Source organism: Pteropus medius, unplaced genomic scaffold, assembly GCF_902729225.1.
Source record: "Pteropus medius unplaced genomic scaffold, Ma_sr-lr_union100, whole genome shotgun sequence".
Lineage (NCBI taxonomy): Eukaryota > Metazoa > Chordata > Mammalia > Chiroptera > Pteropodidae > Pteropus > Pteropus medius.
The window spans coordinates 2,447,358-2,474,232 of NW_024349801.1; the positions used below are offsets into that span (position 1 = coordinate 2,447,358).

Below are 26,875 nucleotides of genomic sequence, written 5' to 3' on the forward strand. Positions count from 1 at the left end.
TTAAGGGTCCACTTAAAAACCCCTCTTCCAGGAAGCCCTCCCTATTTCACCCAAGGTTCTATATGACCCCCATTATCTCCTCTAGGAAGCCTTCGTTGTGCTCCCAGCCCTCCTGGTCTCAACACTCACATCTTCCACAGAGTAGTGGGAGCTCCTGGGCTGGAATCTAACCTGCGCCTGATTCAGGGGGTCAAAGGGGCCTGGGCCCTGGATGGGATGTGCCTTGGCTGTGGAAAGTGGGTGGGCTGGCCATGGTGGGGCTTCTTACCGGTTCTGCCTGCCCGGGGGAAGAGGCTCTGCTCTGGATGCTTCCTCGGAATGGACCCCAAGACAGGCCCTCAGCGAGGCTGTGTCGAGCTTGCACGCACTTCTGTCCATCCTGCAGGACCTGCTCCAGCTCGTCTGTGGGGAGAGACATCAGTGGTATGAGGAACACGTGCTGTGGTGACTGCCCAACCCTGCTGCCTGCCCAGGTCCAGCCCACCCCTGTAGCCCTGGCCCCCAGGAGCAGCCGGGGGGCTGCGGGGCAGAGGAGGAAGGGCTGCCCAGTTACAGAGATGATAGCTGGTGCCTGGTTTCTGGGAGCCAGGACAGCCCCTGTGGCAAGACCACTCCTGGAGACAATGGGCTGCAGAGATAGGACAATGAGGGGTAACTGCAGCTGGATTAGAGCATGCAGGTGCACAGCTTGGGAACCATGGCTGCTGTGTCAGGGACACGCATGGTCTGGAGATCCCTGCTGCTCTGTCAGGGACACACGTGACCCTCGCACAGGCCAGAGTGGCACTGACAAAGTTGCCTGTGCCCAGGATGCATGTATGAAGCCAGGTCATCCCTGCTGCCTGTGCTGGGGTGGCATAGAGTGGAGGATGATGATGTTGACAAGACCCACCCCTATCACTGCACGGTCCTCCCAGCCCCTTCCCATTGGCTGGGTCCCTGATTCTGCAGAGCAGGCTGGTGAAGGTAGCCGTGGAAGAGTTGGGCTTTGGTTTCCACATCTATAAGATGGGGTCCCCAATACTTCCTACCTCCTCAGGGTAGTATGAGGCTTGAATGAGTTAATCCACCTAGCATGCTTAGCATCGGGCCTGGTGGGGGAACCGAGGCACCGAACCAAGCACTTCCCCCAAGCCCCTCAGCAAAGCCAGAAACTGAACCTAAGTGATACTGAGGTCAATTCCATTTACTCCCCACAGATTGGTGGGGACCCCAGAACACTGCTGCTCCCATACCCCTCACAGGACCCTTGCTCACTCTCTGGAAGGTCTGTACCCTGACTCTTGCTGAGGCCCTCAGCCAACTGAGGCACTGGGCCAGCTGCGGCCTCTCTCGCGACCTATCTCCTAGCTGAGGGTGTAAGGCACCCAGGGGGCTGTGGCTATCTGTGCTGTGGGCGGGGCCAAATTCTTGGGGGCTCTGTCAGCTCAAGGGGCCTTGGCCTTGACTCCATTGCATGGCTAGAGTATTGGCATCCGCTGGAGGATTCTGTTACATTTACACAGACAGATGGGCCTCAGCTGTAAGGCCCTGCTACGGTCATTCTCACGGGGCAGGGTGGGACCGTGGAGTTGAACAGGGTCTGCAGTCAGGCTCCGGGGTTCAGTCTAGTCTCACTACATGATCCACGTGACCTTGTATAGTGGGTTGAATGGTGGCCCCCAAGAGATCCGTCCACCCGGAACCCGTGATTACATCCTTATTTGGAAAAAGGGTCTTTGCAGATGTAATCAAGTTAGGATCTCAAGATGAGACCATCCTGGATCATCCAGTGGTTCCTAAATCCAATGACAAATGTCCTTATAAGAAGAGACACACAAAGGAGAAATGCGAGGAAGAAGGCCATGTGAAGACAGAGGCAGAGAAGGTGTGATGCAGCCAGGAGAAAGCTGTGCCTGGGGCCCCTGGGAGCTGGGAGAGGCAGGAAGGACCCTCTTCTGGAGCTTCCAGAGGGAGCATGGCCCTGCTGACACCTGGATTTGGGACTTCTGGCTTCAGAACTGTGAGAGAATAGATTTCTGACGTTTTAAGGCACCAAGGTTGTGCAAATTTGTCAGGGCAGCCCTGGGAAACTCACACCTGCGTGTTACCTGCCCCCACCCCCACAGCCTCACAGCCTCACAGCCTTAGTGTCCTCATTGGACAAGGGGATGGTGGTGGCTACGCTCTCAGAGGGCAGCCCCTCCCCAGGGCACACACGCTCTGCCCAGGAAGGGCTGGCCACATTATACCTCAGGTGCTACCTAGGCTGTCTGGGCCCATGGAGGCCTCACATGGCCCGGCCTGGTCCCCGAGTGAGCACTGCTGTGGCGGCCCCACTTCCTGGAGCCCCGATTGGGCAGGCTGTGGCCTTAATGGGCCCGATTATCAGATAACTGCCGGCCTAATGGCAGAGATAACGTGTAAATATGCCAGGAGGCCCAGCTAAAACGTTCTAACTGGGTCCTTGTCTTCCCCAGGGCAGATAAGATGGCAGGGGACCAGGGCGAGGCCAAAGAGGCCGGCGCCCCTTTATCAGCCTCACAGAGAGGGGGGCAGAGGCCGGCTCTGTTGCTTTGTGGCCTGCCCATGAGGGGCCTTGTCCTCTGCCAGCCCACCCAGGATGCCTGGGTCCCAGCCCATGGGCCACCCCCTCCCCTGGCCCTGTAGTGCTTGGTACCAAGGGACAGAGTAAGAGCTGGCCGGTCATCATGGACAGGAGTGTGGCCTGGCCACACGCAGTCACCTGATCCTGCCCAAGCTGCCCTATGAAGCTGGCCCTCTTCTTACGTCCCCTGTACAGATGAAGAAACTGAGGCCCTGAGAGGCCTTATGGCTGGCAGCAAGATGCCAGGATCTGAACATAGGCTGCCTGGCTCCAAACACTGACTGGGGTCCCGGCCCTTCATGTCCTGGGTGTATCTGGGTCTCTGGCCCTCTAGCCGGCTGACCCTCAGGGGTATGTGTGGGAGGAAGAGGCTGTCTAGAGATGAGCTCACTGGGAGTTCATTTGTCCATCCAAGCATCTGTCTCTCCAGCCATCTGATGGGTCCAAGTGCCGCTTCTGAGGCTGGTGGAGAGCCCCCCGTGGACTGAGCCCACTCAGGCCCGTGGGATAAAGGCAGAAGCATACAGAATCCTAATTCCATGCCTGCCCCTACCCTGACAACCAGACATGCACTAAGCCACCCAGGGATCAGCCTGCACTTGGGCCTCTGAATAGGGCTGCCCATGGCCCCTCTGGGAGCTAGTTCTGGTAGGGCCACAGGCAGGACAAGGCCACGACTCCCTCTGTTTTCACATATTATTTTCCTTTCTGTGTACAGAACGTTTATGACGGAGCTGTTCTCAGCCTTGTCGGTCATGGAGCCCCCACAAGGAGATAACGCCTTCCGTCTGAGGCTGGTGCCCACCTTCCTGAGGGAGGAGGAACTTGGAACTCAGCTCAGTCTCCCATGTGTGGGCCGAGCCCCACCCAGACCCAGGGACACAAAGTGGGAAGGAGGTGGTTGGCCCAAATCACCCCTTGAGCGACAGAAAGAATGGGGTAGTCCCAGGACTCCCTACTTGTCACAGCTACAGGGGCCTGTGGTCCCTTCCCCAGGGATCTGGTTTGCCCCCTACCGTGTCAATGAAGGAAGTGGGCCCCCGACCTGTCCATACATGCACCCATAGGCAAACAGCCATAATCCCTAACTGGAGCCGCTACAGCTGGCCAGTGGGGCGAGCCTCCCCGATAACAGCATGGCTGGTATTCCCCATGGCAGCTGCTGCATCGCCTGGGTATCATGTACCGCCAGAGAGGGCTGGCCCCTGATAAAGGTGGCCGTTCTGCACACCCAGGGGCAGAATCCACCATTCAGGGATCCGGGGGCTGGTCAAAGCCTTGGAAAGGCAGGGAGGCATGGGAACTGAGGGACCTAGGCTGGGGATTGGCAATGGTCACTGTGACAATCCACCTCCTTGGTCTTAGGGAGGCTGTTTATGGTCTGAATGCAGGGCCATGGCAGGTGCCTGGCTTGATGAGGGGAACATGGCTGGATCCCAGCGCCAACTCACCCATTGACTACTCTTGTGCAGTACGCAACCTGTGCAACTATCTATGGCAGCCCTCATGATGTTCAACTGCTCAGATAACCTATTTCTAGCTTCTAGTTCCTTCTCAAATCCTTACTTGGCTGAAATGGGGTCAAGCATGGTTAAAGCCCAGTTAGCACCTAGCAGAGACCCTCTCCCAACCTGAAGTAAAATTGCATGAGAAAAGTGGGGGTGGGTGGGACCATCTACTCCTGGCAGACTAGGTACCTCACGAGGGCTCAGTTCAAGTCCAAAAATGAGTGAAAGCAGAAATGAGTAAGGGAGAGAGGTTAAGGGGTAGGAGACACTGAGCCAGGAGTAAAAGCTGGCAGAGAGAGTGACAGGCAGGAAGATGTCGTTATTTTCAAACAGCTTCTATAATAGCTGGAGGACCCAGACAGTGGTGGCCTTGCAAATGGTCAGCTCCTAACCACACTGACAGGAAACCCAGGGCCCAGGAACACTTAAACCATACCCTGAGCTCGGGCTGGAGGTGGGACTGGAACCCAGGTCTCTGGACTTGTGGCTCAATCACGAAACCCCATATGGGCACTTGGGACAGGGACAAGAAAGGCATAGCCTCTGCCCTCGGTGGCTCCCAGGAAACACATGTGTTGGCATCTCCAATGGTGGGCCAGTCAGGGTAGGCTTGCAGGTGGAGGTGTCCTCCCTGGCAACATCCTGTGACCTATATTTCCGTTTCCTTCTCCCAGAGCAGCTGGGGTGAGGAAGGCACAGAGAGATGCCAGCTCCAGCCAGGTCCTGGCCAACTTATCCTTGCTCTATTTATCCTGGTCCCTGGCCCCTCAGCTAGAGAGTGAGGGCGATGCCATTTGTCCCAATAAGTTACAATCCTCACACAATTTCTGGCCCCCATTATTGAGCCTTAGCCAAGCACATGGCACAATCTACAGGGAATTCTCCTAGTCACACTGAACTTGTTCTCTGTTGCACAGAGCGGGAGACTGAGACTCAGAGAAGTTAAGGAACCAGCCCAAAGTACACAGCAGGTAGGTGGGATTTGAATCACAGCCCCAGCCATGCTCATGGCCAGGGTTTGACACCCCTTTCTGTGCTGAGGCAGGAGGTGATAGAGAAAACAGGACAGGGAGGCTGCTGGAGTCAGCCCCCAGCTCTTGTCCCGTGGCTGACTTCCTGCTCTGTCCTCGTTTTCCCATCTGCAGATGGTCTCCTCTGGGAGAGGGGCAAGCCCACGCTGCCTGGGTGGACCCCTTACCTCCACGGGGGTCGGGCCATTACTACGGGGATAGCATTAGGACGAAGACTAATTTATTCTGGTAAACAACCCTACACACATTATTTCCAGGATAAACATGTTGCACGGGATTCAATTTTACTCTCAAGCATCTGTAAGGAACCAGATGAGAAAACTCGGCCTTTGAATACTTATATGATTTGCATATCTATTTAGGTCTCAGAATGCTCCTATGGTGTCCCAAGGGGACAGAGAAGAGAGGCAGAGCTGAGTATTGCCACCCGGGCCATTTCAGGACCCTCTCTTGGGAGTCTGGTGAAGTGGGTGGCCAGGTGGGAGAATTGTGGTCTGGAATTAAGAGGCTGGAGCCAGGGCCCGTCTCTGCCTGGCTTTTGCTGAGTCTCAGTTTACCTGCTGGGCTGGTGGCTGTGCAAGTCGAGGCTAGTATGTTGGTAGTCATAGCCAGTGTTACTTTTCCTCTCCTAGGAGCCCAAGCACCCTGAGGCTTGTGGTCCGACCCAGGGCTGCCACTGAGCTGCTGCCCTTAGCCTGGGCCCCCAGCTCTGCTGCCACCCTGGAGCCTGTGGTGGCCTCCCTCATCGACATGAACAAGTCAGTGAGGAGGTTCCATTCTTCTAGCTCTGTCCCGCCGAGGTGGCCCAGAGAGTTTGAACAACTCACTCAGGGTTGCACAGCAGTCACTCCGACTAGACCAGGCCTGAGCTCCTTTCTCATGGAAGATTCAGGGCTTCAGCCTGAACCACCTGGTTCCAGAGCCCACCATGCCTTGTCTCCCAGGCCTCAGTTTCCCTCTTGAGCAATGCCCCTGCAGGCTGGTTTGCAACTCCGACTTAGGGTGGCCCTGTGGGCTTACAAGAGTGTCCATGAGCTCGGAGGCTGCCTCCTGCACCCTGCTGGCTGGCCCCTCCTTTCAGAGCCCAGGCTCTCTTTGTGCTAATGGCCGGTGGCCTCCAGAGCAGAGTCCAGCTGTCCTGCAGTCCCCACCCTGAAAGGTGGGGTGTGGGATCAGCATGTGGGAGCCCACCCTGGGGTCACCGCCAGCATCCACTTATCTAATCAGCTCCATCTCCCCTACCCAGCCTCACCCTGTGGCTCCTTGTGGGCCAGCTGGCCCTGGCTTTGCTGGGGAGCGGCCCTATCTCAGGGATCACGCTGTTTGCCTTTGATAAAAGTCATAGAAAAGGGAGAGAAAAAGGAGTAAGAGGGAGAGAGGGAGGGAGAGAGAGAGAGAAAGAAAACCCTGGGGTGAGCAAGAGCTGCCCTGGCAGGGTTCTAGAAGTCTCTGTGGGTGCGGGCCCGGAGTGGGGCTAGCTTGGAGGTTGTGTGGGCCCTGAGAGTGTGTTTTCAACACATCCTGTACTAGTGTGAAAAGTAGGCCCAGAGAGGGCGAGCAGCTCTATCAGAGTCACACAGCAGATCATGGCTGGCCCCTCTCTGTTCCCCTTGGCCTGTTATAGGCTGGCACAAGCTCTCCCACAATGACGTGTCATGCAGACCCGTTCACTTGCACACCTGCTCAGCTCCTCTCACTGGATCTCCCCACGATCTACAACATTAAGGGGCTGTAGCCATTTTATTAAGGGTGGTGTGACTGGCCCAAGGTCACCAGCTCTGAAATCCAGCCCTTTTCCTCCCTTCCAACGTGATCTTTCTGACTAGAAAAGTAGTTGAGGCTCTAAAAGAAGGCTGAGTGGCTCCTTCTTCTGCTCCACGTGGTCACCACCATCCAGGCTCTGACTGCCCTCTCTGCAGCTTCAACAACTGACCCTGGCCCTGCCTTTCTGGGACTGAGCTGCTTTGAAGTGGGAGTGGGGGACTGATTCCAACTAACTCAACTGCTAGAGGATGATGTATAAACCTCCTCCAGCCCTGAGGGCTCTAGAATCTGTTTGTATCCTGCCGCTGCCATCTCTCAGCTGGACACATGGCTTCCCTCCCAGCCCTCCGTTTCTTCTTATATGAAGTGGGAGGTAAGAGCATCTGCCTCATGGGTCATTGCAAGGTAAAACGACATAATGGATATTGTACATGAAGGACCGGGCCCACACATGGTGAGTGGTCGATGAGCACTTACTCAGGCAGCCAGGAGGGGTCTGGCTGGGCTAAGCTGTAGCCCCGACATGAAACTGGCCAGGTGTTCAGTCCCTCAGGGCCAGGGCCCCATCCCTAAAACAGATGACACCAGTGCCCACTCTCAATGGTGACAGGGCTTCCTGATGGGTCTGGTATGGCACCACACACCATGGTGGGAGTCACGGTGGTGGGCTGCAGCTGCAGCCATTACCAACTGCCCGCCTGGGCACCTACCCATGGTCTTGGCATGTTGGGGAGTTTGGGAGCTTCCCATGGTGGGGCAGAACCGTGGTCACATGGACACACAAACGGGTCACAGGCAGGCACACAGGCCACCTTCTGGATGGTTATTGTGAGGTGCGAGTTGAGAGCGCCCCAGGTCGGGTAGGCACCATCTGAGGCCACGGCACCCCATCTGGATGCCCAAGGCCTGTGGCTGGTCACTTTCCTTTATGCTCTGAGAGTTTGTTCTAAGTGAATGCTGAGGCCTTGCTCATGTGATCTGGCTACAGGGGGCAAATCAGGGCTTGGGGAGATATGCCTGGGGGAGGGCAAGTTCTCTTCAGCTTCTTAGAACATCCCCATCTGCTGGGACCCACCCTGTTGGCCCTGTTTTTCCTTCCAGTTTACAGATGGGGCAACAAAACTCAGAGGAGGCAGACCTGGCTCAGGGTCCCCGTGTAGGACTGTGGACAGGCTGAGGAGGCAGACACTTGCCTGAGGCATGTAGAGGGCCGTGGGGATGTGCCTGGGTGAACTGGTGAGGTCAAAGTACACTGTGGACAGCCAGCTGCTCCCAGGAAGCCCACTGTGCTGCCAGCTCTTCCCTAGGCCTGCACATCTGTGGGAGCTGTGTGGCTTCTACTATTTGGACTAGTCTGGGGCAGTAGCAAAACTCCCACCCAGGACTGCTGACAGGCTTGGTGCCATCCTTTGAGCTGTCCCACCCTCCAGGGCATGGAGAAAGCAAACATGCCCATACAGCCCGGGGTCTCGGGACCAGGAGACCCAGAGCCATGGGGCCCAGCTAGCCGGTGTGTCCCTTGGATCAAGCCACACCTGAATGCCACATCAGGAAACGAAAAGAGGGTGGAGCTTGATTTTAGTCCTGGCTCTGTCACCAGTGGCCACAGCACCTTTGGCCCCATCTCAGGCCTCAGGCTCTGATCTGTGAATTATGGGAACAAAATATTGAGGAGACATGGCTAAAAAAGCTTTGGAGCAAAAACAGTGGGGTCTGTTTTCCCTGTTCTCTGCCAGTCCAGGGAAGCAAGGCTCGAGAAGGTTGAAGGATTGTCCAAGGTCACATGGCCAGCAAGTGGCACAGAGTCAAGCCCGTGTCCCTCTGACCCTAACCCAGGCAGTGTACCCTCGCTCACAGTAAAGCTGGCACATCACATGGCTGGCGCGCTCCAGGACTTAAGCACAGTCCTGGCCCCATTTCACGGATGGGAGCAACTGAGCTGAGAGGGGAAGAGATGATACTGATGCCCAGGCCGTGCACACAGGCCACAGGCCCAAGTGTTGGAACTTGCTCCCAGGCCCCGCCCCAGGCCTCTGGCCCCATGGCAGTTGAGAGGGCCAAGATAGAAGGAATAATCTGAAGTGGAGGGAGGCCATGGCGAAGGCAGTGAGGGAGCCTCGGAAGCAAGCCCACCTGAGGGCTTGGCAGGTCAGCGGCTCTTGCGCCCAGGGTTTCGACACTGCCTCTAGCCTGGGTATCTCCGCAGATTCCCTCAGAGAGGCCAGACCCCCACAGGACCAGAGAGAGGCGGCTGGAGGAGCTGGGAGCTGCAAGCTTAGGGTATGAATAAAAATGAGGACCAGTTGTCATTGTTTAAAAATAAGATTTCATGTATAATCTGGGATCTTTGGCCTTGCGGGAGATATTGGATGCTGTGGCAGAGCCAGGCTCTGGTTCTTGCAGGGCCATGACACATGGAGCCCAATGCCAGCTTCTGTCCCTCAGACAGTGACCACCTATCCTGAGATGATGCCCTACCCCTTGTGCCTATACTGGCCACAGGCCACAGGGCCACGCCTCCATCTGATCATTTTTGTTATTTTGCCCTAGTGGGTGCCCAGCACTGGAAATGTAGTGCCTATTTCACTGACAGAGAAAATTAGAGAAGAGAAAATTCCTGGGAACCGCCCAACTTGTTACATAGGGCCTCTGGATGCTCCCCACCTGGTTCTCCCACCACCCTGGGATGTCTCTGGCTTCTCTGCCCTGATCCCTGGTACCCGCTGCCCAGTGTGGCCCTTGCTGACCTCTGGGCCTGGTTATGGGTTTCCAGCCTCTGCTGGCACCTTGTCCCTCAAGTGCCTAGGCTAGTGGGGTATGCAGAGCCTGAGCCCTCCCTGGAGGAGGGTTTCCTTCTCATTCTAGGTCAGAGCTTTCCAAAGGGCCTTAAACCCAGACCTTTCTTCCTAAGAAGTTTCCTGTAGACTCTGTGCTCACAATGGCTGGGTGCAGGGGGCTCCTTGGAGGGGCTTCCAGAGCTTGGACCCCGAGGCCTCATCTTGACCTCCTCCTGTGGGTGGAGATATACTTGCCAGGAGACCCATGGTGGCCTGCCCAGCCCACCACACCTGCCTGAGGTTCTGTTTCTAGTGGACGTAGGCTGAGTGCCCGCCACTGGGCGAGATGCCAGCTCTCAGACCTCCTTTCTCCTGCCAAGCCCTGCATAGTGGCTGTGCCATGTAGGGCCAGCTGAGCCCAGGCAGAGCTGGCAGGTGATGTTCCTGGGAGCTGACGGCAGAGGGGGCTGACAGGATGGCACTGTGGCTGGCTCTAACGTGGGCCAGTAAGTACAGGCACAGTGCCCGCCACAGGGCTGGGGTGGGAGGGCCCTCCAGGGCCTCTGTGTGCCCAGCTGCACTCATGCATACAGAGGGGTGATGCCCTTGGCCACAGGCCCCCCACCGCTTGCTTTGTTGTGCTCTGAGTGCCACTGCTCCCATCACTGTGGAGTTGATGCCTGTATTTTATTAACTTTCAATCTCTCCACTAGAATGTCAGCCCCTTGGGCTGGGGTCATCAATGGCTCTGCCCTGATGGTCCCGAAAGTGCTGGGGACCAAGCAAGCAACTGGAGTGTCTGGAGTGTCTGGTGGATGGTGGCAGGAAGCAGAACCGGAGCTGGACACTCCAGTCCAATTGACAAGCACAGGCCTGGGAGATGGGGTGGCTGGTCCTACCAGGCATGGAGGGGCCCTGTGCCAGCCACCTCCCCACCCAAACCTGGGGAGGGGCCAAGCCGCTCTGGCCTCCTCACAGGGGTGGTTTCAAGCTGCCCACCCACAAAGAGGCAGTGGGCAAGGAGGGGGATGGCTGAGCCTGGAGTCCACTGTGGATCAGCCGCACCAGCTAGCCAGGTGGGGGACAGGCAGAGAGGACAGACCCAGGTCCTGGAGATCCTGGGCCTGACTCCTGTCCTACCTGCCAGCTGGTGCCTGTGAACTTCTCTCCCTATCACTGGAACATCACTGGGGATTATTGATTTTTTGATATAGAACAACAGCCCATCTTTATCGGGTTGAACCCTGGCCCCAGCTAATTGTGGATCTGGGACTGCCTGGAAATAGCCTGAGTGCAGGGTGGGGCCTGGCTCCCCTGCCCGGGACCTGTAGGGCCCGTTCACCACTAGCAGGCCCAGAGGCCTGTCCTGGTGAGAGGGTGGCCCTAGGGAAAGGGGTGCCCGTGGGCTGGGAAGGGGCAAGGTCTTGGCCATCATCTGGACTGGGCCCCAGGTGGACAGCAGGGGCCGCTAAGAGGCCACACTCAGACCCAGAGGTGCCTTTTCTGAGGCCCTGAGGGCAGCTCAGAGTCTCAGGGGAGGTTGTGGTGGGGGACTGCCTTGAGATCTGATCATCCCATCTGAATCCCCGAGATGGGTCTCCTTGGGGGTGGGATGTGTTTCATACACTCTGCCCCATCAAGGCGCAGCTGAGAGAACTGGCTTGACTGGCAGGAACAGTCACGGGGTGGGCAGTGGGGCCCGAAACTCTAGGTGTCAGTGTGCTTGGCCTAGGACACTGCCTTGGCCTCACTGGGTTTTCCAACAAGCTTCTCTTTCCTCCCCATCCTGGATGGAGCCTCCCCCTAGCCCAAGAACCACAGTTTCCTGGGTGTTTCAAAGTACGAGGACTCATGGTCTCTCCCCGATTCTCAAAAAGCTGACTGTCCATGGTCTGTCTTCCCACCTGCGAACTGGAGAAAGGGAGCCTCATCAGCTCCTGGGCCCTGATACTTTGGTCTTGGGAGACCCTGAGGCCTGAGCACTGGGGTCAGGGTTCCTGGCTCTCCCCTGCCCTGCCTTGTCCTGTGGGCGGGCTGGAAGCAGGATATGTGATAAGGTAAAGAAAATACCTCATGTGCAAATAGCTTATCTGGCCCCTATCAGCCTGAGCGTCCTGGCCCCTGCCCCCTGTTTTTCTAGGGGCTGATGCCACAGAGAGGGCCCTTTCTTCTGATCCAGCCTCCAGCTCACTGCCTCTCGACCCCTGGCCTGGCCAGCCCACCCCACTCCCTGCCCTGGGCTGGGGCATGGACCTTACAGGGCCCCGTCTCTTCTCTGAAATGGGCAGGAGGGGTGGGTGTGAGGATGAGCGAGGATCTGGGCAGAGGCCCAGTGGTAGAAAGGATGAAGAAGAGTGGTCCCTCCCATCACCACTGCCTCTGCTGGGGCCCTGGGTCCACACCAGCCACAGGTGAGTCCTGCCTGGGGGGCAGCAGCGGGCACTGAGCCAATACCCTGGAGAATATCATGACACTGCCACAGCCTACATGGGACGAGCCCCTTAGGGATTACAAAGACCCTTCCAGAAAAGACGACAGTCCCTGAGAACCTGCAGACCCTTCTTTATGAGCACCAAGTACCTCCCACCTGCTCCGCCCACAGAGGAGGCGTTTACCGTGCGCAGGGAGGCTGGGGCCTGAGGAGGGCTATGGCTGACTCACCGTACCACTAAGCCCCATGGCTCTAACCGGGGCACTGGCCCCCGCTGCCCCAGGGGTCTCCAAAGGACGGCACAGCACAAGGTGAGTCCTGGGAATTGTTAAAGTTCCCTCTTGTGAAAGCCGTGTACGCTCACTGCACCGTGTAAAACCAGCAGACACCTATTTTCATGGCACTTTATCAATTCGATCTTCAAACCATCCCATGCCATAGAAACTGGTGTTATCCCTTTTACAGATGAGGAGACTGAGGGTCAGAGAAGACCCGGCCATATAGTAAGTAAGGCATGGTGACTGAGTTTATACCCAGGTCCCAGACCCTGCCAAGTGCTCTGTTCTTCACGTCCCTGGGTAGCGGGGGGTGGGGCGGAGGACAATGACTGTGCCAGGGCAGGGCTGGGGAAGAGGGGCGAGGAGGCTTAGAGTACAGAGAGCCCTACCCTGCATGCAGTGGGTACAGGCTGATCCCTACCCCAGACATAGCTCCTTTACGCTGTGCCTCTACTCAGGAACTCTTGGGGCTCCCCACTGGGCCCTGAATGGAACACTCTGCTGCCCATCTAGCTGAGCCCATGACTAGGTTCCACTGGAGGTCCCTGTCTCAGGGACACGGTGCTTGTTCCCACCTCTACTCCTTGCTCCATCTCTCATCTGCCAAAGTGATTGCATGTACCCTCTGAGACCCAGCAAGGTCCCTGGGCTCTGGGGAGGGGCAGGTAGACTTTTGGCAGGACCAGTAAAGCTCAGGGACCAGGGAAGGGGGTGGCTGGTGGCGGGGCTGCCCCACGTCAGCCCCAGATTTGCTGTTCTTGCCCGTGGCCTTTGGCACTGGGCATGTTTGACCTACTGTGTTCTTGTGGGGAGAGGCACACCCTGGTGATGTGTTGGGGACATCTGTATAGATTTGCTTCTTTTATAATCATTTGTCCCTCTTATAGAAATTCTGCAGGCCAGCAAAAAAATAAAAATAAATGGCTTGCTATCTTCAACACAGCGTGATGACGATTCTTGCCACTCTATGCTTGTCCACACTGAGATTATTTATCTGGGATAAATTCCTAGAAGCTGAACTGCTGAGTCAAAGCAAGAGCATCATAGTGCGGTGCAGGGTCCGGGAGGCTCTAGCCTGGGCACCTGGGTGTATGTGACTGCTTGCTGGTTGGGGAGGGGGGCGGTGGGCCTGGGTTCCCAGAAACCACTGCAGCCAGGTAGCAGGGGAAGTTTTGGTGACAGACAGGAGCACTGAGGCTCAAGGAGGCTGAAGGAACAGCCCAGGAGGCCACAGGGCACTGGGATGACCCAGATGGGTGCCTGGGGTCAAAGCTCTTCCAAGGACCCGTTGCCAAGAGCACTGGGGCACCCCGAGGGATCGGGCTGAGCATGGGTGGGAGTCCATCTGCAGGGGCGAAGGCAGGTTCTGATGGGGAAGGGGGAGGGGCCGAGGCAGGCAGGGTCCCCTCCCCACTATGACACACAATAAGCCACCGAGATAGCATCACGCCTCATTTCAGGCCCCAGCTCGGCCCTTTCGGGCAGGATATGACCAGTCCTCGAACCAATGGCGGCCCCTTTGTCCCATCTCTGGGGACCGATCTTATCGGCCGCATCCACGGCCGCCGTAATGGAAAAACGTGGTGAGGAAATCAAAAGTTACGCATAGAGATAGAGGAATAATAAATAAATAAGGAGCCCAGCTCGCCTGGCAGGGAGAGGGGCTCTCTGAGAACAAAGTGTTAATTCATGGGCTGGGGGACTGAGAAGTTAGTGGAGGCCTGGTTTCCATCCTGGGTCTCAGAGAGACACTGCAACTCACCTAGCCTCAGTTTCCTCATCTGTCAAGTGGGTGCGATGGAGCCCAGTCCTGGGGCTGGGGGAGATCCCGTGACAAATGGTGCCTGGCACGAGGGAAGTGCCACCTACAATTGCCAGCAGGCTGCCTCTGTCTCCCTCCTGGGCAATGACAGCTGGCTGGTATAGGGGAGAAAACTGCCTGATGGTGACCCTGACATGTCCCAGCTGAGGCTGCATGACCCCAGGGAGAGCCCAGCACCGTGGCCTGGGGACTGCATAGCTCCAGGGACTGCACAGTCCTGGGTGTGCTTGGAGAGAGCCACCATGTTGCACACACTGCCCTCCCGCTGCCCTGCCCTGCCCTCCTGACACCTTCAGACAGCCTGAACATTCTGTCCTTGTCCCATAGAGGAGCAGCTTGAGCCCAGAGAGGGGCGCGGTAAGCCCAAGGATCCCAGTGAGAGACATGACAGCTGGAAGCCAGGTCTGCCCTGGTGCCAGTGTGGGGGCCACACCAGCAAGGGTAACAGGACAATCAAAGTGCCAGTGACAAGGACAGTGATAGTGACAGGAACAGTGACAGTAACAGTAACTAGTAACAGTGACAGTGCTGGTGACGGTGAGAGTGTAAGAGCACCGGTGACAGTGACGGTGCTAGGAAGAGGGGAGGCGTGAGCACTGGTGGCAGTGAGCGAGGCGTGAGCACTGGCACTGGCAGGAGGGAGCACGCCGGCCGCACCAGCATCACCGCTGACAAAGCAGCAGCAGCCCCCGGCAGTTGTGGGAATGGCCTATTGTCAAGCACCAGCCCCTCAGGGTCCTCCAAGTGCATCTGGGGACATTTTACTGGGAGGCAACAGGCTCCGAGAGGTGAGCTGATATACCCCAAGCCACATGGCCAGGCTGCAGTGGGGCTGAGTTTGGGCCCAGGAGGAGGACAGGGAGAGAAACTTCTGGAAGGGGCAGCCACGACTCCAGGGGCTCCCCAGGTGGGGGTGGGCAGACCTGCATCCCATTAATGTTTGGGAGGGGTAGGTTGGGCAAAGGCTGATGCTCAGACACACAGCCGACTAGTGGGGTGGGCTGGCTGGGGCAGGAAGCTGGTGGGAGGGCGGAGGAGGAAGCTGGGCTTGATTAGAGCCCGCGGTCAAGATAGGCTGCCTTGGCCACAGATAGGCGCTCCCGGAAGGCCAGTGAGGTCAGTGGGCAGCATAGGCAGGCTGCCAGGCCTGGGCCCTACCAGCCGCTGGGATAGCTGCGGACCTGGGCCCTAGCCACATTCCTCACTGGGCACCCCACTGCCCACTCGCCCTCCACCCTAGCAGTGTCCAAACCCTCTGAGGAGGGGCCCTGGGAGCCTATGAAGGTGGGCGAGGGCCATTCTCTGGGAGGCAGACTGTGGGCTCAGCTCTCTAAGTCGCCCAGCAGTGGTCCTGGAGCAGCCGCCCAACTTCTCTGGGCCTCGGTTTCCACGTCTGTAAAACAGGGCGTCTGGCATCTGACACTAAGTTTCAGTCTCAGCCTTTTCTTGGGTCTCCCGTGTCTACCCCAAACCCCTACAGTCTGCTCCCCACACAGCAGCCAGTGCAGGCGCCAGCCCTTGCCTCTTCCTACTTTGTCTTCATTTCCCGCACGAGTCCCCCACCCCACTCAAATACAGAGCTTCTGCACGCTGTGCTCTGAAGGGCATTTCCCCAGGGTGTCCACTGAGCTCTCTGTGCAACTCCCGAGGGTGAGGGGTGGCCTCACCCAAGCCCCCTGACCACCGCTCTATTCCTGTTCGCATTCCCTGCTTAGCCTGCGCCCCTCGCTGACTGCTCTCTCTGCTACAGGCTGCAGCTCTGGGAGCGTAGAGGCTGGTCCGTTTTGTTCATGCTATACCCCCAGTGCTTACAACAGGGGCTAGTATACAGTAGGCACTGAATAAATAAGTGAGTGAGCGAATGGGGATAAGCTCCCACGAAGCGGTTAGATGGGATGGCGGTCGAGTCTTGCCAAAGAGCTGCACTGACTACCTGCTCCTCCCATAGGTTCTGCCCTGACCCAACCCATGACCCTAACGCCCAGGTGCCTTTGTCAGGAGTGGAGGTCCGAGTCAGAACCAGGCCAAGGGACAGCTGCTATGGCAGGGTGCTGGGTGGTCAGCTCTTCTGGGGTGAGAAACTGCTGAATAAAGTGAGGGGACTATCCAGGGCTGAGGGGTCAGCGACCCAGCTATGGGAGAAGCCATGCCAGCTCTGTGGTTCAGTTTTCTTCATCAGTTAGAGATGGGGTGGGAGGTCTTACTTCAGAGTCCGCTCTGCACAGGGCTCTTCTGGGGTGCTGTGCATGGCCCGGTGCCTGGTCCCCGGGGCTTCCTGAGAAGTACAGGAAGCAGCACCCATGTGGGCCGGGCCAGGCACAGAGGTGAGGCCACGAGCTCACCGCCCCACCTCAGCCCTATCCGTCACGGGGCCTTGCGCAGAGAAGTGGGCAGTCCTGAGCTTTGGTGGTGGACACGGGCCAGGGGTTCAGGCCCTACCCTGGCCTGGGGACCAATGCTCTGGGGAGAGGTCATGAAAAAAGCTTGGGGCCTGGGGACAGTGGTAGCTAACGTGTCCATTGGTCAGCCAGCCACCCTTGGCCTGTGCTGGCCAAAGCCTGTGACCTCTGAACTTGTTTCCAAGATAGCTACCTGCAGATGGGGCCCTCACACTCTGAGCTTGCCTCCTCACCCCTGCACTTGCTCCAGACTCAGCTGGGAACACTCACGGCCTCAGAGCTCTTGCTTGCTCTGTGCCCTCTGCCTGGTACTTTGTCCGCAGATGGCAGTTGGTTCCCCTCACTCTTCTGGTCTTAGCTCAAACATGGGCTCAGTGAGGCCCACTCTGGCCGCCCAGTTTAGAATCACTCCCCATCTTTTATTCCAGAGCCTCATACCCTGAAACACGTGACATTTTTACTTCTTTATTATTTAGTCTCTGTCTCCCTCACTAGGACATCAGCTCCCTGGGCGCCTGGACTCTGCCGGCACTTAGCAGATGCTTAATACACAAGTGTTTTCTGAGCGAATAAACAACTTCCTTCTCTTGCTCACTCCTGGGCTGTAGACCCCATACTCCTCTAGTCCTATGGCCTGTGTCACCCCCACAACACGAGGGCGGGACTGTTCCCATCTCTGCCAGCACCTGCAGTGCACCTGGCCCCCAGTAGGTGCTCAGGAAACACCTGGGAAGGAAGGATGGTCATGGCAGGGACACACAGCCCTCTCCGTAGCAAAAGCTCCGTTTCCCCCAAGTCTTGGTTTGCTCAGCTCTGAAGTGAAAGGTCAGGATGGTGTGGGGCCTGCTGGATAGTCTCAGGGAACCTGTCCCTCTGGGGTACCTAGTGTCGACCGCTTTCCCTGGGACACCCAGAAAAAGGTGGCTCCTGGCCCAGCGTCTGGGTCTGGTCTCTGGAGCTGACCCTAGGCTGACCCCTGCCATCCGACATCCTCCTCTCTCGTGCCCCTCCCCCATCTGTTAATCTAAGACAAATAGGCCTATCAGGCTGCAATGCCAGGCCTGGTGATAAAGCAAAATAGCTGAAATGATTTTTCCCACCCACACATGGCGAACTGGCAGGAGGGGACGCGTGGCTGGGCCGTATCGGCCCATCTCCTGGGCTGTCCATCAGGACAGGCCGTCCTGCCTCAGCCGCCAGCCCGCCTGCTGCCCGATAACAAACCTTGAGGTTTGCATAGAAACTCTAGGCAGCAAGATTAGTCAGCCGAGTATGGCCCAGATAGCCAGTCGGACGCCCTCGCTCACACTCCGGGGCGAGGATTCTCAGCCTTCAGTAGGACCCCTGGGACCCTGGGGACGGAGACCAGGCTCCAATCCCCGAGGAGGAAACGGCTGACAGATGCCTCCTCCGGCCGCTCACAGCAGCCGCTTCGCTTGTGCTCCCTGGGGGTGCTCTTACCCAGCCCATTCTCTGCAAGGCAGCTGACCAAATGCCCTGCTCGTAACCTTTCAGCTCCTCCTTTATAGCCAAGAGAATGGAAGTGTCTCCCTGTAGTCCATGGCATTGAGCCCAAACCCTGGCCCATGTGTGCCCTGTCCTACCTCTCCCCAAGCCCCCCCAGCCTCTAATCCTTCAGCCACACACATGCTTTAAACCTCAGGACCTTTGCGTGTGCCAGCTCCTCGCCTGAACACTCTTGCCCCATGCCAATTTGTACTTTAGGCCTCGGCTTGGCAGGGGCTGGGGCATAGGGGTGGGGTCAGGGGCCCTCCTACAGTACTGACCTGGCTCTGATCACCTGGCCGTTACCCTCTGCTGACCTGCAGTGCCGTGGAGACCTGGCCAGCCTACCCATCACTCCCTCCAGGGCCAGGGATGGAGCTCGACAAAGAAGGTAACACCTGATGTTTGGGCAATTAGACTTATTTTGTAAACAATAGTCACCAGGAAAGAACTCCAGACCCTGAGACAGTGATGGGTGAAGGAGACTTTGCTCTTGGGGCCCTGATCACACAGCCGGGCCAGAAACAAGGAGTGTGTCTCCTGGAGGCCAGCGTGGGGGAGAGGAGAGGGTACTAAAATGAAGCCTAGAGATACCCCCAACCACACAGGCACAGCTCACTCGAATCCTAGCTCCCTGTCCACTATGGGCTGAGTGACCTTGGCCATGTTGCTTCATCTTGCTGGGCCTCAGTTTCCCTAATTGTAAAGTGGGGCTCAACTAGTAGCTCCCTCAGAGGGCTGCTGATGGGATTAGGAGAGATAATAGGTGTGAAGGGATAAGTGCGGCTCGAGATATGCAGAAGATGTGAGCAAAAGTGGTTCTCATCAGGTCCTGAGCACGCAGGCGGTTCCGCAGCACTCCATGATCCTCTCGGTGGGCGCGAGTCCCTATTCCTGCCCCATGGCCCTCTCATAGAAACTGGGCTGCCCCAGGCAGGGGCTGCGGGACCCAGGGGAGTCCGCCTCAGTCTTAGCTCTAGGGAACCTTAGGCTGCTCCCCAACTAAAGGCCCTGGCTTCTGGGGGAACAGAACCCACTCACTCCTGGAGTCAGGGTGGGGGCAACTGACCCTGCCCCCTTGAAGGGACTTTTTACCCCAGGAGTGTCTCAGTTGCTACCCCACCTGGGGCTGGGTACAGGTTGCTGCTGAGTGTTGGTGAGTAAAAGGTGGGTGGCAGGTGGTCCCCACCCCTGTTTCCTGGTCCTTTCCTGCTCCACCTCGGCTTTCCTGCCCAGTGTCAGTCTGGGGACCTGTGGATGAGCCTCCTGCCCATCCAGTGCCCTCACGATAAAGCCAAACCATGGTCCAACAGTCGATCCTGCACAGGAGGCTGCCCCACCACCCACAGATCTTCTCGCCCAGTCCCCACCCCTCCAAGGCTCTGCCCAGTTGGATTTATTTTGTAAATAGTGGTTCCAGGAAAGAGTTCCAGGCCCTGAGACACTTACAGGTGAAGGGGACCCTGCTCCCAGGGCCTGATCACACAGCCAAGCCACAGGCCTAGGCACCCACTGTGCTGACCACTAAATGTGCCCCTGGCCATGCCCTTTCTTCCTGGGCCTGTGAAATCCAGGCCACCCTCATGGCCACTTGATGTCCTCTGGGCCTCCTGGGTTCCCCTCCTGCTCCCCAGTGAGCATGACACCCATGGTGAACAGCCCTGCGCTCAGTAGCCAGGTGTCAGGACCACGCTGCCTCCCAAACAGGCAGGCGGAGAGCTAGACAAAGATGCTCATTTGCCACCTCTCAGTGACCAGCACAGACGGGTCGGGAGGAGAGGGAAGGGAGGGAGGTCAGAGGAGTGAAGCCTTCTCAGGTCACCCCAGGGAAGTCATCTTCCCTCTGCTGGCCGAGGGGCTGCTCGGTGGGAAGAGGCCCTGGGGGCTCCCAGGGAGAGGAAACCCCACACACGAGGCCCCCCTGGGGGCTCAAACCTAGGCCCAGCACCCACACATTGCCGTTTCTCCCTTTACCTGTCTTCTTACAATGTGCCAGGCAGGTCAAGGTCATGCTGACAGCTACTGGACAGAGGCTTGGACAGGGCCATGAGGTAGGGGGCAGGCCCAGGACACCCACATAGTCAGATGAGACCCTCAGGGCTCAGTCCTAATGGGGGCCGACCTGCTTTTTCTGGGTGTTAAGTGAAGAGGCAGAGGAAAAGAGGGTGATGGAAAATGTGGGGACAAGGCACAAGTAGGGGTGGGACACGGGGCAAGTGGGACCAACCCCTGAGGAGCAGAGAGCTCTGGGCCAGCAGAGCAAAGGCAGCGGCAGCCACCCACCCAGACAGGCTTTGGGGATTATAGATTATAGCTCGAAGCCATTTGCATATCAGAATTTTAAACAGCCAGCCCCTCCAGCAAACAAGGTCATTTCAAAGATAAAAATACTGAGTTCCCCTCTTCCTGCTGCCTACCCCCTCTCCTTCTGAATTGGGCTGGAGGATCAGGCCAGGGCAGCTCCAGCCCAATGTCCTTTTCCCCAGCTCTGGGGTGCCTTCCACACCACAGGCTAGGACCCCGTCCTCATAGACCAGAGGTTGGGGTAGGTCCCCTGCCCCACCCTAGTCCACTTTGCTTGGCACAGAGGGATCCCCTCTGCTAAACTCCCACTCCACCTCTTCTCCTTTGGAACCGGATCCCAGGCACCAGATCCCTCCTTAACCCCTGCTTCCTTCAGGCCCCAGGGCCTCCTTTCTGGGCCTTGATCCCAACTCTGAGCCTTTGTATGGGCTGTGCCCTCTACCTGGCACCCTACCCTCTCACATGCTTGAGGCCCTTGCTGCCCTGTGGGGCCCTCTGGGTATGTACTCCCTAGGACCCCTTCCCGCACACCACATAGTTGAAGCTAGTGTTGCTTGAGCTCTGTGAGGGTGAACATCCCTGGCACACCCAGCGTTTCTCCAATACTTACTGGGTGCAGCTCTGCTCCAGCCCTCACCCACCCCTGGTGGCTCAGAGGAGGAGGTGATATCTTAGAGGTCACACTGTGACATCACCACAGAACTGGGCCTCAAACTCAGCCTGGACCCTGGGCTCTGATGGACAGGAGACCTGGCTCTGGTGCAGTGGAGGCGTCTTGGGCGAGGGGAGGGTGACGGCATCTATGGGGCTGAGATGAACATTACCCACAGGGAGCGAAAGGTGCTTCTCCTTGCTCCACAGCTGCTCAGCTTGGCCGGCCCCAAGAGGAGAGTTCTGGCTGTCTCAGACAGTGGCTTCCCCCCGCAGGACCTGCCTATACCCTTAGTCTCCCTTAGAGGAACCCAGGCTCCCAGGGTGGGGTGACAGTCCTAAGGGTGATGCTGAGGTGAGGCGCTCACTCTGCACCAGGCGCGATTTTCTCCTCACAGCTCCCTCAAGAGGCTGGTACCCTCGTTAGCTCTATTGTACACATGAGGAAACTGAGGCCCAGAGAGGCCAGTGGCCTGCCCACAGCTACTCGGCAAAGCTGGGACCCTGGCCTAGAGAGCGGACTGGGGGTTTGTGCTTCTGCTCTCAGGACAGTTCGGGGGTCCGACTTGAAGCAGCAACACCAGAGAACCAAGCCTCCAGCAACTGACACTGCTCATAACTTTTGAAAATGAAAATAAACACCCTAAACATCTCTCCAGTCTGTTTTTGGAGCTCTGAGGTCACCAGGTATGAGGCAGGGGCAGGAGGAAGCTAGGGCAGGGCAGCGATGGGGCCAGGAGATGGTGGGATGGAAGACTGGTGACGGTCACTCGCAGGCCCCAGACCAGCACTCTAGTGCTTACAGAGCCCTGCACATCCGGGGCCTCACTTGTGTGTGCGGTGTGTATGCAGGGCGTCCTGGGAGGAGAGGGGGTAAGGAGGCCTCGTTTCTGCCCTGTGCCATGTGGGTGCCTCTTGAGGGTTCTTGCGGCCATGTGCTCGGAGCCCTGACCATTGGAGGCAGGGCAGCCAAGCCGTACCTACTACTGTGCAACCGAAGAGATGGACACTGATGCCTGTTGTCTCCCTTGGGCTGGTGTCACCCGGGTCCCAGCCAGTAGAAGGCGGCTAGAAAGGTGAGGAGGGGAAAGCTATCGTGGGCTGCAGAAGGGCTCCATGAGGCAACTGGCTCCCACCCTCGGGCAGGCCAGATGGGAAACTGAGGCTCGGGCCAAGTCACTTGCCCAACGCCAGAGAGTGTGGGGCACACTGTGGTCAAAGTTGCTGCCCCCATTCCAGAGGGGAAAGGAGGGTGGTGCCCCCGGGCTGGCCTCACAAGCTGCTGATGAGGGTGGGAGCTGCATTTCCCCGCATACTTGGGGATAGGGGACTAGCTGCAGGCCAGGGATCAAGAAACAGGGAGAGAGAGACAGGCAGGAAGTGACGCTCGCACATGACTGGCAGAGGGGCTCAGAGGAACAGAGAACAGGAGAGAGGGCCTTGGACTTGTGAAGAGCACCAGGATTTGCAGGTGAAGGTGGCAGAGCACTGGCTGTACCTCTGTCCCCCAGATGGTCACTGCTGGGCAGTGCCCTTGGGGAGACCAACCCAGCTGGGCCCCTGTGAAGCCCTGCTGCCCCACTGCCGGCACGGACGGTCCCCGTGAGATAAGAGTCCACTGGGCCTCTGGCTTCCCTGGCTGGGCGATAAGTGTGGCCTGCTTGGGTTCTGATAGGGGGCGGCCACCATGGCGGTTGGCCAGCGGCCGCTTATCGACCCATCGCTGCCCACTGCACAGAAATTCATATCTGTGGGAGCTGATAGGGAGTCCCCAGGCCCCTGAGGATGCAAATAGTGCAGGAAGCTCCCGGGTGCACCCCAGCCCTCACCCAGGTTCAGGTTCTGGTCTCTGGGAGACTCTGTTTTTCCATCAGTGAAATGGGGATGATGGTACTGCCATTGCGGGGTAGATAGGCACCACCTGGAGGGATAAGCAAAGCTGGCACTCACGAACCTGCAGCCAACTCTGGAGTCAGGCGGTGGGTCTGCACCCGGCTCTGCCACTTCCCAGCTGGTGACCTTGGACAAGCCCCTTGGCTGCTCTGTGGCCCTCTGCCAGGCAAAGATTTCCCTGACACTCCCCCTACTGCAGCAAGGTGAGGCCCTCACCATGTAGTTTCTTCCCACCAGTCATGACCCTCACTTGTATTATCACATCCGCACGCATGCTCCCTGAGGACCGCGTTTGCTCACAGCTGTACGTCTGGTACACAGCGGGCGCTCAGTAAATGCTTGCTGCATCCACACATGTGCCTGGCATGAGTGCGCAGTCTCTGTTCCACCCTTTCAGTCGCAAGAACCACGTCCTCCCTCTTCCACCCCCATGCAATGGCCCTTGATGGCAAGCTCTACCTGAGCCCAGAGACGCAGCCCCACCCAACCCTCTCACACACCAGCCTGTGTGCCCAAGCTGAGGAACCACAGAGACAACCAACAGGCCCAGACTTCCCTCTCTTCATGAATGGGTAGAATCGGGGGGATACAAAGAGAACACATCTGGTGGGAAATCCGAGGTTAGAATTCCAGCTACGAATTGGAAGGGTAGTGGGGCAGCACAAAACCGCCCTCAAAGACACTTCCTATGGTCCAGGACCAGGCAGTTTGTAGCCACCTCCTGCCTCCCAGGTGGCTTGCAGCCTCTTGGGGGGATTGGGGGGGCCGGTAGGGGTGAGTCCTCTCCTAAGTACCTGCACAGCTTCGAACCTTCAGCCTGGCTGGGAAGGCCCTCCACATGCATCCACCACTGTCTTTGTGCTGGCTGTTTCTGTCTCCTGGGATGCCTGTCCCTGCCCTCACTGCCTGTTTCTTTCTCAGCCAGAGAAGATTCTACCTCCTGGGAATCCTCAGAACCTTCCGGTCTGCTATACAGGGCCTGGGATTCAGCTCCGAGCATCGGCGCAGTTCAATGCCTGCCTCCAACAATACTGCCAGCCCCATAAGTGGGCTGGACTTTGGAATAGGCACAGGCTCAGGCCTGGTGGGTTGCCATCGACCTCTCTGGCCAGCAGGCCAGGCCCATCCCACCCAAGCTGTCAGGGTGGCTAGTTCCCAGGACTCCCAGAAGGCTGGGGCCTAGGGGCATCCTGGAGGGGTGATGCTGCTAGACCTGACTGCAGGCATGGTTACCTGGTCCATTCCAGGAGCAGCTGGCTTCCTCCTCCAGACTCGTCTCTGACTCCTGCCCCTTGGTCTCCTCGGGGCCTCTTGGAGGTGTGGGGGGCGGCGGTGGCAGGGGATTAACTTCTGCAGAGAGAAAAACATGATCAACTCCCTCCAAGCCTCTGGTACCAAGTCACTCGCCTGCCCCACCCTATGTCCAGGAAGGACACTGAGACCCAGGTGGGTGAGCACAAGCCTAAGGTCACCCACCCCTAGGCTTGCTTTAATTGGGAAGGATCAGACATCTCAGTTTTCTCCTTGGCCTTTAAAACCTCTTATCCCTTCATTAATTGTAGCAATAATTGCTATCCCAGCTGCTGTTAATAATTAGAGTGCAGGATGGCCTACCAGACACGCCCAGGCAGGGGCACACAAGAGAGCTCCGCCTCCCCGGCCGCCTCCTCAGGCAGCTGGGGGCCCCTCCAGCAGGCTCTGGACCCAATTCCAGCCCAAAGGGCATATTTGCCTTCCCTGCCGGCCTGATAACCACCTCGGCCCCCAATCGATGAGCTCCCATAAAAGCCCCCCCTTAGTGACGTCACGTGCCCGGCAGATTATTAATACCCGAGATAAGGGCCGTGATTAACATCAAATAAATCAATCACACAGTATAAAAGTCCTATTATTTTTGGCTATAAATCAACGTGGCTGGCATTTGAGCTCTAGCCGCGGCCGGGGAACCGCGCTGGGCCCGCCCGAGAGGCAGATATTGCTCCTGCTGCCTTATCACGTCCATCGCCACGTTATCACCACGGCCTGTGCCAGGTGCAACTCCGGCTGTTTTTTCTAGGTCCTTCCCCACCCCCGCCCCCATGCAACCCCGGCTCCCAGATCAGATAAGGGGCCTAGCTCCCCAGGAAAGCCACTGGGTCAAAGTCCACCAGTAATGAGCCATTCACCCTTTGGCAGATATGGGCCTCAAGAGGCACCGCCCCCCCCATTAGTGCGCAGCACCTAATAGTAATAGTCATGGTGATGAGGTGGCCCCTCACATACTCTTTCAGCCCCTCGGCCACCCCGAGGGGCGTGTGCCCAGTTACAGATGCAGAAACTGAGGCTCAGGAAGGACAGGAACACAGCCCAGGGGTTGGCTGGGGGGAATGCTAGCTGTACCAGTAAGCCACATGAGATGATGTCTGAGGACGGCACAGATAATAACAACAAGCCAGAGCTGGCACCGGAGGCGAGGCCCAGGATGTCTTTACCCAGCCTGGAGGTTCCTGGTGAGCTGAGGGTGATGGATGCCCCGGCTCTGGGTTTAAGTCCTGCTGGCCCAGCCTCTTCTCATGGAATGGCCCAATGGGCCTGCTACTGGGGAGAGGGACACAGGGGCTAACAGGTCTCAGAGGATGAGGCTCGTTGGGCTCCTGGGCCTGTGACATCTCTGATGCTCTGACACTGAGAGATGCTGGGGATAGAGGGTCCACAGTGAGAAGGACCCTCCCTGCCAGGGGTCAAAGTCTGTCTGGGATCTCTGCCCCTCCCCTGCCCCTCCTTGGCTTCTAATCCTCCCACCCCTCCCCTGCTGTCCATTCCCTAGCCCACCTCGGGACCTTTGTGCTACAGGTGCCACTGCCTGTTATACCTGTCCCTGTGCACCCAGAGCATGGGTGGCATTTTTTGGGTCTTTGGTCAATGCCTCCCCCACCCCATCTCTCCTTCACTCTCAGTCATGCCCATGTACTTACCACCCTCCCAAATGGTCCAGTGTGTGGCATATATATCCCCCATGAGACTATGGTCTGGGGGTAGGTAACTCAGCCTCTGTGTGCAAAGGGCTTCATGGTATAGAATGGGAACAGGAGTGAGATCACCACCATCACCATGGTGGAGGATCTGGTGGATGTGGGAGCCTCTCCATCTCAGTCCTGGGGGTACAGGAGGGGACGCCCCAGCTTCGAGGCCCTGCCCGAGACCTGGCCAGAGCAGTTCTCTTAATGTCAGGTTAATTCACTCCCGGGTGGGGCTCTCTCTTTCCATGTCCTTTTCTCAGCTTGAGAAATGCATCCCTTCTGCCCCTGGGGGAAGTGCCACCTGGAAGGCCCTAGGAGATATTCCAGGTGCCTGGGGTGGGGTGGGATGGGGAGTAAGCAGGGGGACGGGGAGTAGCCAGGGGGACGGGGCGGAGGCCTCAACGTGAATCCAGACCTGAGGGGCAGATCCCGGCTCAGGTGCTTACAGGCTGTGTGACTCTGGGTAAGTCATTAACCTCTCTGGGCCTCGTTGCCGCTGTAAAATGGAGTGACATGCCTTAATAGGAGAACTTGCTAAGTACCGAGCACCATGTGTGCTGAGGCAGGCGCCACAGTCAGGCAAGGCCTTGCTGCCCCATTTCATAGAGGGTAAACTGTGGCTGGGAGGGGACATAGCTTTCCTGAGGTCACTCAGTGGCCCATAACTCCTCCTCTAACCCTGGGCTAGGCCTTCCCCACTAGGGCCTTGATCTCCCCATCTGTACTACAAGGGGCAGGACTTCTAAGACTCATCTGCTGAGGGTGTCCATGCCTCCTCTCTCCAGCTACCCGCTTCCCCTTCTAGTCCCTGAGGTCAGGCCTTAGGCTGGGAGCCACTGAGGTCTCCCCTGGTCCTCCTGGGCACAGTTAGCCTACAGACATACCAAGTTCAATGTCACTTTACAGGTGTGGAAACTCAGAGGGA

The 26,875-nt window shown here is 57.7% G+C and overlaps 1 protein-coding gene across 3 annotated transcripts in view; it reads right to left on the bottom strand.

Moving 5' to 3' along the window:
* The window catches only part of ZFPM1 (zinc finger protein, FOG family member 1), a 74,964-nt gene that overhangs the window by 17,595 nt on the left and 30,494 nt on the right, over positions 1 to 26,875 (bottom strand). For all 3 annotated transcript variants that reach the window (XM_039888685.1, XM_039888683.1, XM_039888682.1), the window contains exons 3-4: positions 24,185 to 24,301; positions 269 to 402 (exon numbers count right to left, since the gene is read on the bottom strand). In XM_039888685.1, the coding sequence (XP_039744619.1) occupies positions 269 to 402; positions 24,185 to 24,301 (251 nt within the window). The remainder of the gene's footprint in view (positions 1 to 268; positions 403 to 24,184; positions 24,302 to 26,875) is intronic.